The sequence below is a fragment of the Sinocyclocheilus anshuiensis genome, unplaced genomic scaffold, assembly GCF_001515605.1.
Source record: "Sinocyclocheilus anshuiensis isolate Anshui unplaced genomic scaffold, SAMN03320099.WGS_v1.1 scaffold1224, whole genome shotgun sequence".
Taxonomy (NCBI): domain Eukaryota; kingdom Metazoa; phylum Chordata; class Actinopteri; order Cypriniformes; family Cyprinidae; genus Sinocyclocheilus; species Sinocyclocheilus anshuiensis.
In genome coordinates this window covers 183,137-197,085 of record NW_015544204.1, presented here as the reverse complement: position 1 = coordinate 197,085, position 13,949 = coordinate 183,137, and the positions used below count along the sequence as shown (strand labels likewise).

Below are 13,949 nucleotides of genomic sequence, written 5' to 3'. Positions count from 1 at the left end.
AATAACACCCAAAGATGGAGGAGTGCAACTGCAATGGAAAACACGTCTAAGAAGAACTAAGGGTAGAGTGTCAGCCTCAGCGTCTTCCCAGGGCTAATTGTCAACTGATGAGCTTTGAGCAGCTTTAGGATTAAGAGTGTATTATGAGGAGGGAGGGAGAGGCAGCAAGAATACTGCCAGAGAGCCGAGGACCAGGGTGGGGAGGATTGCATCGGAGAGAGAGAGAGAGAGAGAGAGAGAGAGAGAGAGAGAGAGAGAGAGTGTGGATGCAGCGTCACTGAGAGGTGCAGAGTGAAAGTGAGAGAGTGAATGACAGCGAGGGACCAGAGGAATACGCATGTGTGATCAGCACAAACGGGAAGGGTGAGGAGGAGAGGAGAGGCGAGGCACGGTTGCTTCACTGTCTTTAGGCGATCTCAGGGCTGGAGCTGTCCATCCTGTCTCGTGGAGGGCTGCCTCTCTAACCACACGCCGCCGAGACTCGGAGAGAGATTCAGTGGACCTGTGGTCATGGCAGACATAGGTAAGTTAGGGTGACCATACGTGCCATTTTCACAGGACGCGTCCTGTGAAAATGGTATGGTCACCCTAGGTAAGTGATTCAAATCTCTTCTTCTTTGTAAATCCTTTTTGAGCTTCTGCTGCAAGTTGTTAACTGTAATTACAAGGTATAACTTTGAACAGATACACCGTCTGCATCTAAAGGTCACACTTTCTTAGGGTCGTAGCAATCGAATGGTAACCCTCCTGGTGAGCCGAACCCCATTGTCTAAGAGGTGTATCCTCAGCGTGTAGGTGTTTTTATAAGGGCACTGCTGGGAGTCAGACACCCCAGACCCAGGGTATCCTCAACCCCGCCCAGTTCTCATACACACTGCAGCTTTCCAGCCTGCCCTTTACAACTATAATGGAGAGAGCTTGAATGGATCACAGGGAGTGTGGGGAAGGGAAAGGTATGATAGCCCTCCTCTATGTCTAATTTTACTCTGCTTACCAGGGATTATCGGGGTGATTACTTACAGACTCTCTTATTCTGGCCCTGTTTGCTTCGTGTGCCTGGGGAATGACCGTCATAGTGTGCTGCAGATAGTGTATACTATAGAGACATATACATAGGGATATGTCACAGCAGATTAAATCACATCGACGTGTTTATCCACAGGATGATAATTGCTTTGCTGACATTGCTTGATCTTCATTTCAACTTTAATACCACCATAGAATCAAAATTGACACTCCTTATTTTTTTGTGGAATATTGCAATATTTATTATAAATAGTTTATCCATACGCATTGTTATTTCTATGAAAAAAATGACTTCTATAATGACTTATAATCAATTCCCAATGTACAAAATCAGGTCCCATTCTACATTTTTCTTGTTTAAGAAACCATTTCACTCAAATATCTGTCAGAATAGGGATGACAAACAATTGCAGCTTCCTTTTCATGTTGACTTGGAATCAATTGCTTTAAATGCTTGAATTGCAATTGCTTTAAAAGTAAATGTTTAAACATAATCTAAATGAAAAATAGAGTAAATTAGCATGCACAAATAAATATTCAATATCAACACAATGATAGAGATAGATATATAGAATAGTTTATCCATACGCATTGTTATTTCTATGAAAAAAATGACTTCTATAATGACTTATAATCAATTCCCAATGTACAAAATCAGGTCCCATTCTACATTTTTCTTGTTTAAGAAACCATTTCACTCAAATATCTGTCAGAATAGGGATGACAAACAATTGCAGCTTCCTTTTCATGTTGACTTGGAATCAATTGCTTTAAATGCTTGAATTGCAATTGCTTTAAAAGTAAATGTTTAAACATAATCTAAATGAAAAATAGAGTAAATTAGCATGCACAAATAAATATTCAATATCAACATAGATAGATAGATAGATAGATAGATAGATGCAGATGTGCATATAGATAAATAGATATAGATAGATAGATACAGATGTAGATAGATAGAGACAAATCATAATACAGACATTCAGTTTACTTCTTTATATTTTAGTCTGATAATGTGCATGGCAAATTCACTGAATACATGGATAAACTCAACTCTATCTGTAGTATAACGGAGATGGTTATGAATCATCATGAAAATGTCTTGTTAGTTTGAAATGTTGTGCAGTGGTGTTGGTGACGACGCTCATGATTGTGTTTCAGAATGTCTCAGTGAGGCCCTGAAAGCCATCAGTGTAAGCACAGAGCTGGTGGAGGAGGAGCTGAAGCCTCATCTGGATGTTCTGCTCAATCTCCTATTAGAGAAGAGTGAGTTTACGCCAATGTACCAATTAACTACCCTTCGATCTAATTATATATCTGTCAACCCATCATTCCATAAACCTGTTTTTTCATTCATATCTATACGTTTGTCTATTGCAACATCCAATCCTGGTGCCGTGACCCTTATGAGAGCCTGTAAAAAGCGTGATCACATGTGAAAGTGACGTCTGTTGTTGCTAGAAGCCTTACTGAGTGAGTGTACCATTTAGCATCGCACTCATTACACACTCATCCTGCTGTGAGCTGCTATTTGCCTCTGCCTCCTTGAAGTACTATATGTGTGTATGTGTGTGTGTGTGTGTGTGTAGGAAGACAATCCAATGTAGGGGGCAGCAGAGGGTCAGTTTATCTACCTGCTAGCAGATTTGGGGCTCAAGTAGGAGACAAGTAATCCGCATTTACATTTGAGAGAGGGAGAGAGGGAAGGCAAAGGAGAGAACGGGTTAATCTCATTAATCTTTCTCTTCTTTTCTCCATTTCACTCCCCATCTTCTGCTCATTCTCGCAAATTAGTTTGCACCAGCTGTCCTTCTTGGCACACTCCTTGTGTTTTCGGATCACAAATGCATCTAAAAATGGAAAAGCAGCCCCCACAAAAGAACACAAAGTAGATGTCACCATGGCAGCTAGGCTTCCTCTGACAGCTTGACCTGCCACTGTGGCCCTTGTGGAAATTGTTCTTGAGGAAAACATGCTTTAATGACAGATTTCCTCCTGCTAGTATCTCTGTCTCCGAAGCAGATCCTCATATACCACTTTGAATTTGAACGGATTACTCTGAGGCCTCGGTGTCAAAGCATCCCTGAAGTGCACGGAACAAAACCTGAGGGAGGAGATAAAATAAAATGTGAAGTAACAGGATGAGCTATCAGGAAGAAAGTGCAGTCAGAACTTGATTTGACACTGATTTGAAAAATAGGGAAGCTTTGTTAAAGTGTTCAGTTTGGTTTTATTTAGTGGTGATATCCAGTATACAAAAACAGAGCACACATACCTATAAAGTATTTTAGCCAAATAAACACATACATTTATTTATATGATATAAGTATATGAAATTACCAACATGCGAAGAAAACAATCACATTTATTTCTATCCCCAGAGAAAGGAACAGCAGAGAAAATAGTGTCCAGTGGTGTTTTGCTCATACTTGCTCAAGTCCTGAGGAAGAAGAGTCCCCTCACCTCTCAGGTCACCTTACTGGTGGCAGAGATGGCCAGAGAAGGTAAATGAGATTTATAATACAGTTTGTTGCTTATATGGGTATTTCTTCAGCTTTGGACACTTTTATGTCTCATGGGTTGTTGTTGTTTTTGTTTTATGAAAATCTTATGCATAGAAATTATTTTCAAATGCCTTTTATTTATAGATTAAAACTGTGATAATCTACACAAAGTGTTAAATAAACAAACCATTTCAAAATGTATTGATGTAAATGTAAATGATTTATATCAATGAGGGACAGAATTTTGCCATTTACACCACCACCAATTTGACCATAGTAGTTTTTTTTTTTTGGAAATGAAATGTACTATGAATATTATTGGCTCTGTAGTGACTTGCTTATGTTCCTCATTTGTAAGTCACTTGGATAAAATTGTAAATGTAAATATGAGACATGTATATGTGAAGGAAACAGAGAAATCAAGGTAAATTTTACTTTTGAACAGAATAATTTTCATTATGTGTCATTTCCAGTCAAGCCATAGTTTTGTCAAATTATGTTACTGTAAGTGTGAAAATATGATTGAATTGTATTTAGGATACATGCTAGCTATGAAATTAACCTTAGCAAGACAAAAGAATCTGTCATTTTATTACAGAAAAAAAGTTTAAAAAATATAATTTCCCTTAGTGTCATTTCTAACACAAAGTGCAATTTACATTTCAGACAACGTATTGAGATGTGCTGGAAATTATACTGTGGCGGAAATTTTCATGACTTTCACTAAAAATGTTTACAAATGTTCATGTTTGTAACCATGTATGAACCTAACGTCCCCACAATGATGATAAAACTTTCAGCAAAACCCTATATTATAAATAGCTTGATAGAGGGACTAAATAATGTCTAAACGTCTAAATTTTCACTAAGAATAAATGGTTATTTTAAGAACTGTTCACTGAAAGGTTCTTTGGGGAACCCAAAATGGTTCTTCTGTGGCATCTCAGCAAAAAAACCCCCCCAAAAACCAAACAAAACTTTTTGCAACCATTATTTTTGTTTGTGTGCTAGCTGCTGTGAGGGAGCGCTGTATTGAAGCAGGTCTGGTGACCGCATTAGTGCCTTTACTGAACAGCCCAGACCAAGACCAGCTCCTGCACACGGGCCGAGCAATTGGACGTATCTGCTTTGAAAATGGTGAGTGCATTGGATCTGGATAGTGGCAGTCAAGCTGATCGTGTTTCTCACCGACAGTCTTTATGTGTCTCCAGTTGGTCGCACAATTCCACTTAGAAACAGTTTTCTTTCTTACCACAGAGTTAATATGAATAGTAAATGTCAGAATCTTGATTCTGTTCATCCTTCAACTTCTTGAACCTGCAGTTCTCCTGGTATTATGGTTTGTTGGTCTGCATCTACACTCTCAGAAAAAAAGATACAAAAGTTGTCACTGGGGCGGTACCTTTTCAAAAGGCACACCTTTGTACCTAAAGAGTCCATATTGGTACCTTAAAGGTACATATTAGTACCTAAATTGTACATATTAGTACCTAAAATGTACAAAAGTGTACCTTTTGAAGAGGTACCACCCCAGTGACCGCTTTTGTACCTTTTTTTCTGAGTGTGGTATAAAGACATCTTGTTTGGAGGGATGCTTGTCTTTATAAGTCCTTGGATTGTCTTTCTCTTCTATTGCCATCTCCTGGCCTAGTTTTCTCAGTCTTAGTGCTGAAAGTGTTCTTCTAGAAAGCACCAGCACTTCTGTCCAGGTCTATGTTGAATTTCATATTCCAATGACGGCTTGGTAGCTGTTCCTCAGGTTGGTTATGCTGTCTATGATCAGTCCTATAAGTAAAAATGTCCTATATCTAACAAGATGCTGTAAATATGAAGTTATAATACAAATATTCTGCTCTTGTTTTGTTGAGGCTTGGCTTACGACATCCTGTTCATATTGAGTATTCATTACTGACATTCAGAATAAAATAAATTACCACTCATTCCCTGTGCTCTTTTCTCCATTATATTCTTCTATAGCTCTTCTATAGCTGCAATGCCCATTCCTCTCTTGGCTGTCTGTGCTTGCCCACTCACCCGTCCTCCCTGTCTCTCTCTCTCTCTCTCTCTCTCTCTCTCTCAGCTGTTCAGCAGACGCAGCTGGTGGAGAACGGTGTAATCCCCAGGCTGGTGGCCATAATGCAGCAGTATCCTGAGAATGACCCGCTGGTAAACGTCTGCCTGCTGGCACTCTGCAACCTTGCTGATGTGGGTAAGATAAAAATAGAGAGCAGGGAAGCTTTAAAATCATATATAATAAAAACACTAACAGACTGGACATTGTCACACTGAGTAGCAATATACCAGTTTTAAAATTCTAGTGGATACCTATGTATGTATGCATTTATTGATTGACTGATTGATTTTCATAACAATACACGACTATTAATTAATTCATTTTTTAAAATTTACATAACGATAAATGGCTGGTATTAAAAAAAGAATCAAGAAATTAATCTATTAATCTAAAATGAATCATTTTAAATAGTAAATAGTGAATTTAGGCATCACAACAACATAATAATGTACTATATGAAAAATGGATATTCATTTTGAGATTTTCTAATGATTACATTTAACAGTTTTATTAAATGTTTTCATTTTTTTTTTTTTTAAAGATTACCATTAAGTGAGCTTTAGATGATGACAAATGTAATTTAAATGTAAAAATAGGGGGAAAGAGCATGCACAATTACATAATACACAAAACTGGCCAATATGTCTAAACCGACATACAATAACCAATATGCTACCACTATATTGTGCATCTGCAAGACTGAGGCAGTCTTGTTTTCATAACCACCCCATTCTCAATTATTCTTATTTACAGAAACACTCGGGTATTTTTTCTCATGATATTTCTAATATCTAGTGACTGATTGTGATTTACTAGATGCTGCACGAGAGGCTCTGGTGGAAGTGGGTGTGGCGGAGGTCTTGACCTATCAGCTGAAGCGGGCACCAGATGCAGAACGCCGGCATCTCATACTAGAGGTTCTTGGGTCACTGGGAGAGAGTGGTGAGCAGCATAATATTCAAACCAGATCTATATGTGAGCCTGCATCATATAACATTATTCGTATAGCGCACTTTGGTTGAAATTTTGCCTCAGTCACTATTCTATGTGATGTTGTCTAGAAGAGAACTAAAAATGTACTTGTGTGTGCCCTTGCAACTCCCTGTGTGACAGCATGTTCATGTCTTCTAGATGCTCTGAAACTGCAGTTTGTGGAAGCAGGCGTGCCCGAGGCTCTCTCTGAAATGATTCGAACTCTTCAGGGTGGCTCTGACACACATGACCTCTGCAGCATAAAAGTGGGCTCAAACCTCATAGTGACCCTCCTACTGGGAGGTAGGTCTCTCTCCATTACTTCACCAATAACATCATCTTACAATGGAATTGTTTTTTATCTATTTAGACTATTTTATTATGAATCCATTAGATTATCAACCATAGACAATAAGGGAGTCAAATGAAAATGTCAACAATGCAGTCAGTGCAAGAGTAGTGCAATTCTGTTTTATTTTATTTTAAGAATTTAGTCCTTTTCTAGCATCATCTGCCTTTTGTTACAGATGAATCAATGCAGAAGTGTTTTGGGGAAGGGACGGGGATGGTGTATCAGGATGTTCTCTCCTGGCTGCAGTCATCAAATACTGAGCTGCAGTTGTCAGGAGCCCTGGCCATTGCTAACTTTGCCAGAAATGGTGAGGAGATAAATATGGAGTTGTTGTAGAGTATGATAAAGTTTTTGTTTGAAATTATCACTCAAACGTTACTGCAGTTAAAATTACTGAGCATAGTTTTCTCTTTCTTTTGTTCTTAGACAGCAACTGTGTAAAGATGTTGGAATTAGGAGTTGTTCCTCATATTCTGGACCTGTTGGAGCAGCATGTAGCAGAGGGAGATGTATCTGTGCAGCATGCTGGCCTCAGTGCACTTAGAAATCTTGCCATCCCAGGTTCTGCTTTCCTTTTCAGTATATGCTGTATAAAAGTCAGTAAGATTTTTTTAATGTGTAAGTCTTATGCTCACCAAGGCTGTGTTTATTTGACCAGGAATACAGTAAAAACAGTAATATTGTGAAATATTATAAACGTAATGAATTTACAGCAGACATTAATTACTCTAGTCTGAAAGTCTAGTGCCACACAATCTTTCAGAAATCATTCTAATATGCCGATTTGGTGCTCAAGAAACATTTCTTATTGTTGAAAACAGTTTTCTGCTTAATATTTTTGGTGAAAACTGTGATACATTTTATTATAAAGATTCAGTAGTATTTGAAAAAAATTTTTTTGAGTTTGTAAAGAACAACATGGGTTATCACCTGCATATAGTGTAGTTTATTGCAGGGACAGATACAAGTGTGTAGGTGTTTCCAGCAGGCTTCTTAACCAACTTAACCAGCAAGACTTCTTCGGTCAGCCAACTTCACTAGAAAGAACATACTGCCAGTACAGATTGGACTTTTTAGCAGGTTTATATTTTCTGTTATGCTTGTCTGTGGTTAGATCTGTCATCTTGCTCTCTCTGTTTTCCTGATGTAGCTTCCAATAAGGTGCGTATGTTGGAGGATGGAGTCACAGAGAGGATCAGGACCCTTCTGCGCTCTGACATGCCCCCCGTCCAGTTCAAACTGCTGGGCACTTTGCGCATGATGGTGGACGGCCAAGGTAATGATGCAAGAAAACTGCATTTATGTGAATTGTTCGGTCACAGATTAAAGAGACTAGTTTGCATAAACTTATAAAATGAACTTGCATGCAATGTAAGTCGCTTTGGAGAAAAGTGACTCTTAAATGCATAAAATGTAAAGACTGAATAAGTGTGACAGTCCCAGTGGTAGTAAAAAAGTAAAATTTGGCTGTTTAAGAGGAGGGCATGACAAACAACATGTTGTAATTTTTAGACAAAAGCTTTGCTAAACTATACAATTACCTGCCAAATGACTATGATGGCTGATGAATTAACATTTCTCCTTACAAAGGGTACGTAGAGGCTGTAATTTCCAGCCCGTCAGTGAAGTGTGTTATTTTAGATAACCTTGTATTCAGACAAAAGGCCTGCAATGGCTTTGACACACTAAATTACTGTCTGCACTCCAGTTATTATTTCCCTTACCAAAGGTGATCTGAGTTACTAATTAAAGAGGTAAACAAACCTGCAACAGTATCTCTTTTTTTATTTGTATATTAAAGTATCAACACTTATTTTTTTAGCATATTTTCTCTCTTCATTTCTATTGTAGAGGAAGCGGCTTCAGTTTTAGGGAAGGATGAGGTTCTGTTAGCACGGGTCATGGAGTGGTGCGAGGCTAAAGATCATGCCGGTGTCAGAGGCGAGGCCAACCGTCTATTAGCAGCTCTTATAAGACACAGCGGAAACCCTGTGAGTTTTTAGACACACAGAGTATGTGTAACTATAGTCATTGCTCCTGCTTGTATAAAATATCCCCCTCTGTTGTCTTTAAAGGAAGTCATCCACACTGTCATTAAAGCAGATGGAGTCCAACATCTCATCTCAATGGCAACCAGTGAGCACGTCATCATGCAGAATGAGGCTTTAGTCGCTTTGGCCATTGCCTCTGCAATAAACATCGGTAAGACTATATTAACAGAATGTAGAACCATCCTCGACCCTCAAAGATATGCATTTCTATGTAAATCTGCAGACACAGATATATAAATTGTGATAAACCCTGAAATCACAAGCTGATATTTGATAGGAAAAGGGAGAAGAATGGCATTGGAAAAAGGCTGATTCGAACTCAAGTTGGTTGTGTCAAAAGCTAAATCCACCTTCTGTACTCTCAACACCCCTGCTCCTGATATCAGATGTGTGTCTTAATGTAATTTTATTTGGCTCTAGCAGACAACAGTGGGCAAAGTTAGTAAGTTTAAATAGCCATATAGTGCAAATAGACATTCCAGTAAACATGTGCCACTTTCTCTTCTGTGCAGAGGCAGTCCAAGAACCATTTCGGGATTCAGATCTCCTTCCCACCTTGCAGAAGATGCTAGATAACCCTCTTGTGGCCGTGGAGGTCAAATTCAGCACTTTAGGCCTCATCTGCAGCCTTGCCAACTCTAGTCAGTACTGCAAAATAACACACTGTGGAACAACCAAAGACTGAACTCAGTTTCCTGAGAGTTCTGTATTAGATTACTACTTATTAACTAATCAAACTCTCTGTGAAGATTGAAATTACAAGATTCTGTGAATATAGCAAGTAGGGATGCACGATATTGGATTTTTAGGGATTGGACGATATTGGCCGATATTCGATATGCCGATATTTTTCAACTAATTTTGGCCGATAGCCGATGCCGATACCGATATATTTCCTTTTATAAAAACACCAGTTATAAAAACACCAAGTCTCTCCTGCGCAGAGATTATCAACAAATTATTTTTAATTTTGGTTAGTTTACAAAACTTACTTGTTAGAATTAAATAAACAATTAATGAATTTATTTTATAATGAGAGTACACTGAAAGCTGAAAATAACTATACATTAACTATAAATCAATTACTGCATTTAATTTATTTATTTTATTTTTTTTTTTTCAGACAAATGCAGTGGTAACCTTAACATTTTATTTGAAGATTTAACATTTGTAGATGATCTAAAGCAAAAGAGTTCCTTATATTTAAGTTTCATAATCCATTTGAAAAAAAACAAACATATTACACATGAATGAATAGATCTGTATATATAAAAGTATTTAATTTACAAGTGTCATTTTTGTGATTTTTATTCATGTAAGCCAGGGGTGCCCAAACTCGGTCCTGGAGGGCCGGTGTCCTGCAGAGTTTAGCTCCAACTTGCCTCAACACACCTGCCTTCAAGTTTCTAGTACGCCTAGTAAGAGCTTGATTAGCTGGTTCAGGTGTGTTTAATTGGGGTTGGAGCTAACCTCTTCAGGACACCGGCCCTCCAGGACCGAGTTTGGGCACCCGTGATGTAAGCTATAACTTCTGACTTTAAATCAAAGCATACTCGTGATTTTGTGACATTGATTACTGCTTAATTTAATCAGAAACGCATTTTACTTTCAGTCTATTACAAGTAGGCCAACAGCGCCCCCTAAGAAAATAAAACGACTTACAGGAGGAGCATTAGGACCCGGGGGAGGCTGCCGCTGCTGCTGCTGCTGTTGTGCGTGCTAGTGACTGTTGACTTTCTCGCACAAATAACGCATTATTCAAAACAACTAATCTAATCACCATTCAGGCAAAAGTTTGCTTCAAGAATGACCATATCTGCTGATGTAATCTTATTGCTAGCACACCCAGAGCACATGTGAGTTATTCCTCTTATTGGCAAGGCATATCGGCATAATTTTTCATATCGGGCCGATGCCGATGTTTACATTTTAAGCCATTATCGGCCGATTCCGATATCGTTCCGATAATATCATGCATCCCTAATAGCAAGCCCTGGTTTTGAACTAAACTATGTGTTACTCTTTACCCTCTTCTTTTTCTCCTACAGGCATGTTAAGGGAGCAGATAACGTCTCTAAACCTGTGGGACACCCTGTCCAAACTGTCCGCTCACACCAGCACAAAGCTGGCTAAGCAGGCCGACACGGTGATGGCTGTTCTTTCTGAGACTGCCTAGACTTGCATAGTCATCTTTCAGACACACTTACAGATATCCTTGTGGGGATATTTTCTGACATTTTGTCCCCATAAGGATAGTGAAACACACACACAGTTACTCCATCTAGCTTGGCATGTAGTCAGACCAGGAACATTTGGGAGACAGACTATCCATCAGGCATCATTAATAAACATGCTGCCCTCCGAAACAAGAACAAAATTCAGTGTGTTCAGTGCAAAATAAATTAGTAAATATCTGCATACAAACATGCAATTATACTCTCCATGGACCTCCACTGTAAGAGCACTAGCAAAGCTGCTGTATCTATCTATGAGCTTGTTAGTAGTTAGTACTAGTTAGTAGAGTATGTATTGGGTTGTAACGTCTATTTTCATATCATAGCTGGCCTTACTACTTTAGTTTTCTGGTGTAGGGCTTTTAAATGCAGATTCTTTGATCATGTTGATCATTTATTTCTAGCTAGCCATGAGCACAAAACAGCAATAGTCAGAAACATATCAAGCACAGTTCTTGAGCTTCCTAAGTTTAAATAAAAAAGCAATCCTCATTGATAACTCTAGCAGTGTTGTGTAAATGCTGTGTTTGTGTTTGCATCTTTGTATCCATGTCTTAAAATTTGTTTGCTCAATTTCTGAACACAGAGCAATTTTAGTACTAATGTGTCAGCGGAAGTAATGTTTTGAACCATGTCTGTGAGTTTGTGGCCTGTAAATTTCCAGAGACAAATGGCCTGAGGGCAGCGACAGACTTTTCAGATTTAACAAGCTGAATGTGTGAGGTGGCTCAGCCGCGGCCAATTAGAAGGCTTCATGCAGCACCGAAGATCACTGGGCTCTTCACAGCTTGACAAAAAGCACAATCTCTGTGCTTAATTCATAGCTGCACTAATGGGTGTTGATTGCATTTTTAAATAAATAGACTATTTTTGTGTGCAAAGTGTATGGTTTACCAGAACAGCTTGTTTCTGGCAATAAAGAAAAACTAAAACAGAGATTGCCTGTTTTTTATACTGAGATATTCAGACAGGAAACTTCCCTCAACTTCCATAAAAAATTTGGGATCAGTAAGATTTTTAATGTTTTTTTTTTTTTAAAGAAGTCTCATGCTCATCAAGGCATGATCAAAAATACAGATTTTTTTTTTTTAATATTGTGAAATAAAATTTTCAACAGTCATTAATCCAGTGTCACATTATCATTCAGAAATCATTCTAATTTGCTGATTTATTATCAATGTTGGAAACAGTTGTGCTGCTTAATATTTTTTTTGGAACGTGATACTATGGATTCTTTGATGAATAAAAAGTTAAAGGGGTCATATCATGTTGCTAAAAAGAACATTATTTTGTGTATTTGGTGTAATGAAACGTGTTTATGCGGTTTAAGGTTAAAAAACACATTATTTTCCACATACTGTACATTATTGTTTCTCCTCTATGCCCCGTCTTTCTGAAACGTGTCGATTTTTACAAAGCTCATCGGTCTGAAAAGCGAGGTGTGCTCTGATTGGCCAGCTATCCAGTGCGTTGTGATTGGCCGAATACCTCAAGCGTGTGACGGAAATGTTACGCCCCTCACCATATTGTGATGATGCCCTGTCAGGCCGGAGCGATGATTCAAAAACATGAAAACCCATTATAAACGAGGCATTCAATCCAACGTCGGATTGACGTCAGATCCCAACGTCGGATTGACATCAGAATCCAACGTCTGATTGACGTCAGAACCCAACGTGACGTCAGAATCCAACGTCTGATTGATGTCAGAACCCAACATCAGATTGTCGTCACATCCCAATGTCAGATTGACGTTGTAATTTGGTTGAAAATGAAAATCGAGTTGACATCAGAAACCAACGTCAGATTGACATCAGATCCCAACGTCGGATTGACGTCAGAATCTAACGTCTGATTGATGTCAGAACCCAACGTCAGATTGATGTCAGACCCCAATGTCAGATTGACGTTGTAATTTGGTTGAAAATGAAAATCGAGTTGACATCAGAACCCAACGTCAGATTGACGTCAGAACCCAACGCCGGATTGATGTCAGATCCCAACGTCGGATTGATGTCAGAACCCAACGTCAGATTGACGTCAGAACCCAACGTCATATCCCAATGTCAGATTGACGTCAGATCCCAACATTGGATTGACGTCAGATCCCAACGTCGGATTGATGTCAGAATCCAACGTCTGATTGACGTCAGAACCCAACGTCAGATTGTCGTCACATCCCAACGTCAGATTGACGTCAGAACCCAACGTCAGATTGACGTCAGAACCCAACGTCATATCCCAACGTCAGATTGATGTCAGATCCCAACGTCGGATTGACGTCAGAATCCAACGTCTGATTGATGTCAGAACCCAACATCAGATTGTCGTCACATCCCAATGTCAGATTGACGTTGTAATTTGGTTGAAAATGAAAATCGAGTTGACATCAGAAACCAACGTCAGATTGACATCAGATCCCAACGTCGGATTGACGTCAGAATCTAACGTCTGATTGATGTCAGAACCCAACGTCAGATTGATGTCAGACCCCAATGTCAGATTGACGTTGTAATTTGGTTGAAAATGAAAATCGAGTTGACATCAGAAACCAACGTCAGATTGACATCAGATCCCAACGTCGGATTGACGTCAGAATCTAACGTCTGATTGATGTCAGAACCCAACGTCAGATTGATGTCAGACCCCAATGTCAGATTGACGTTGTAATTTGGTTGAAAATGAAAATCGAGTTGACATCAGAACCCAACGTCAGATTGACGTCAGAACCCAACG

General features: G+C 38.9%; 1 protein-coding gene and 1 long non-coding RNA gene across 4 annotated transcripts; one reads left to right on the top strand and one right to left on the bottom strand.

The window, feature by feature from the left end:
- The first annotated feature begins 268 nt into the window (after positions 1–268).
- Positions 269–11,189, top strand: LOC107696877 (rap1 GTPase-GDP dissociation stimulator 1-like). Of its 3 annotated transcripts, XM_016497415.1 has the most exons (15): positions 269–523; positions 2,188–2,292; positions 2,488–2,499; positions 3,408–3,530; positions 4,542–4,667; positions 5,611–5,739; positions 6,421–6,546; positions 6,736–6,879; positions 7,104–7,235; positions 7,355–7,489; positions 8,079–8,204; positions 8,780–8,919; positions 9,004–9,130; positions 9,492–9,620; positions 11,028–11,189. In XM_016497415.1, the coding sequence occupies exons 1-15, from the start codon at positions 511–513 to the stop codon at positions 11,153–11,155; spliced, it is 1,695 nt and encodes a 564-aa protein (XP_016352901.1). In that variant the 5' UTR covers positions 269–510; the 3' UTR covers positions 11,156–11,189. The 3 variants fall into 3 exon arrangements, with proteins under 3 accessions (XP_016352901.1, XP_016352902.1, XP_016352903.1); XM_016497416.1 differs by lacking the exon at positions 2,488–2,499; XM_016497417.1 differs by lacking the exon at positions 269–523 and having other exon boundaries at positions 2,207–2,499.
- On the bottom strand, positions 2,777–12,187 carry LOC107696881 (uncharacterized). The gene is made up of 3 exons (XR_001635133.1): positions 11,637–12,187; positions 9,662–9,665; positions 2,777–2,788 (listed from the first exon to the last, which is right to left on the bottom strand). It is a non-coding gene; the product is annotated as an uncharacterized LOC107696881 (long non-coding RNA).
- Positions 12,188–13,949: the final 1,762 nt, after the last annotated feature.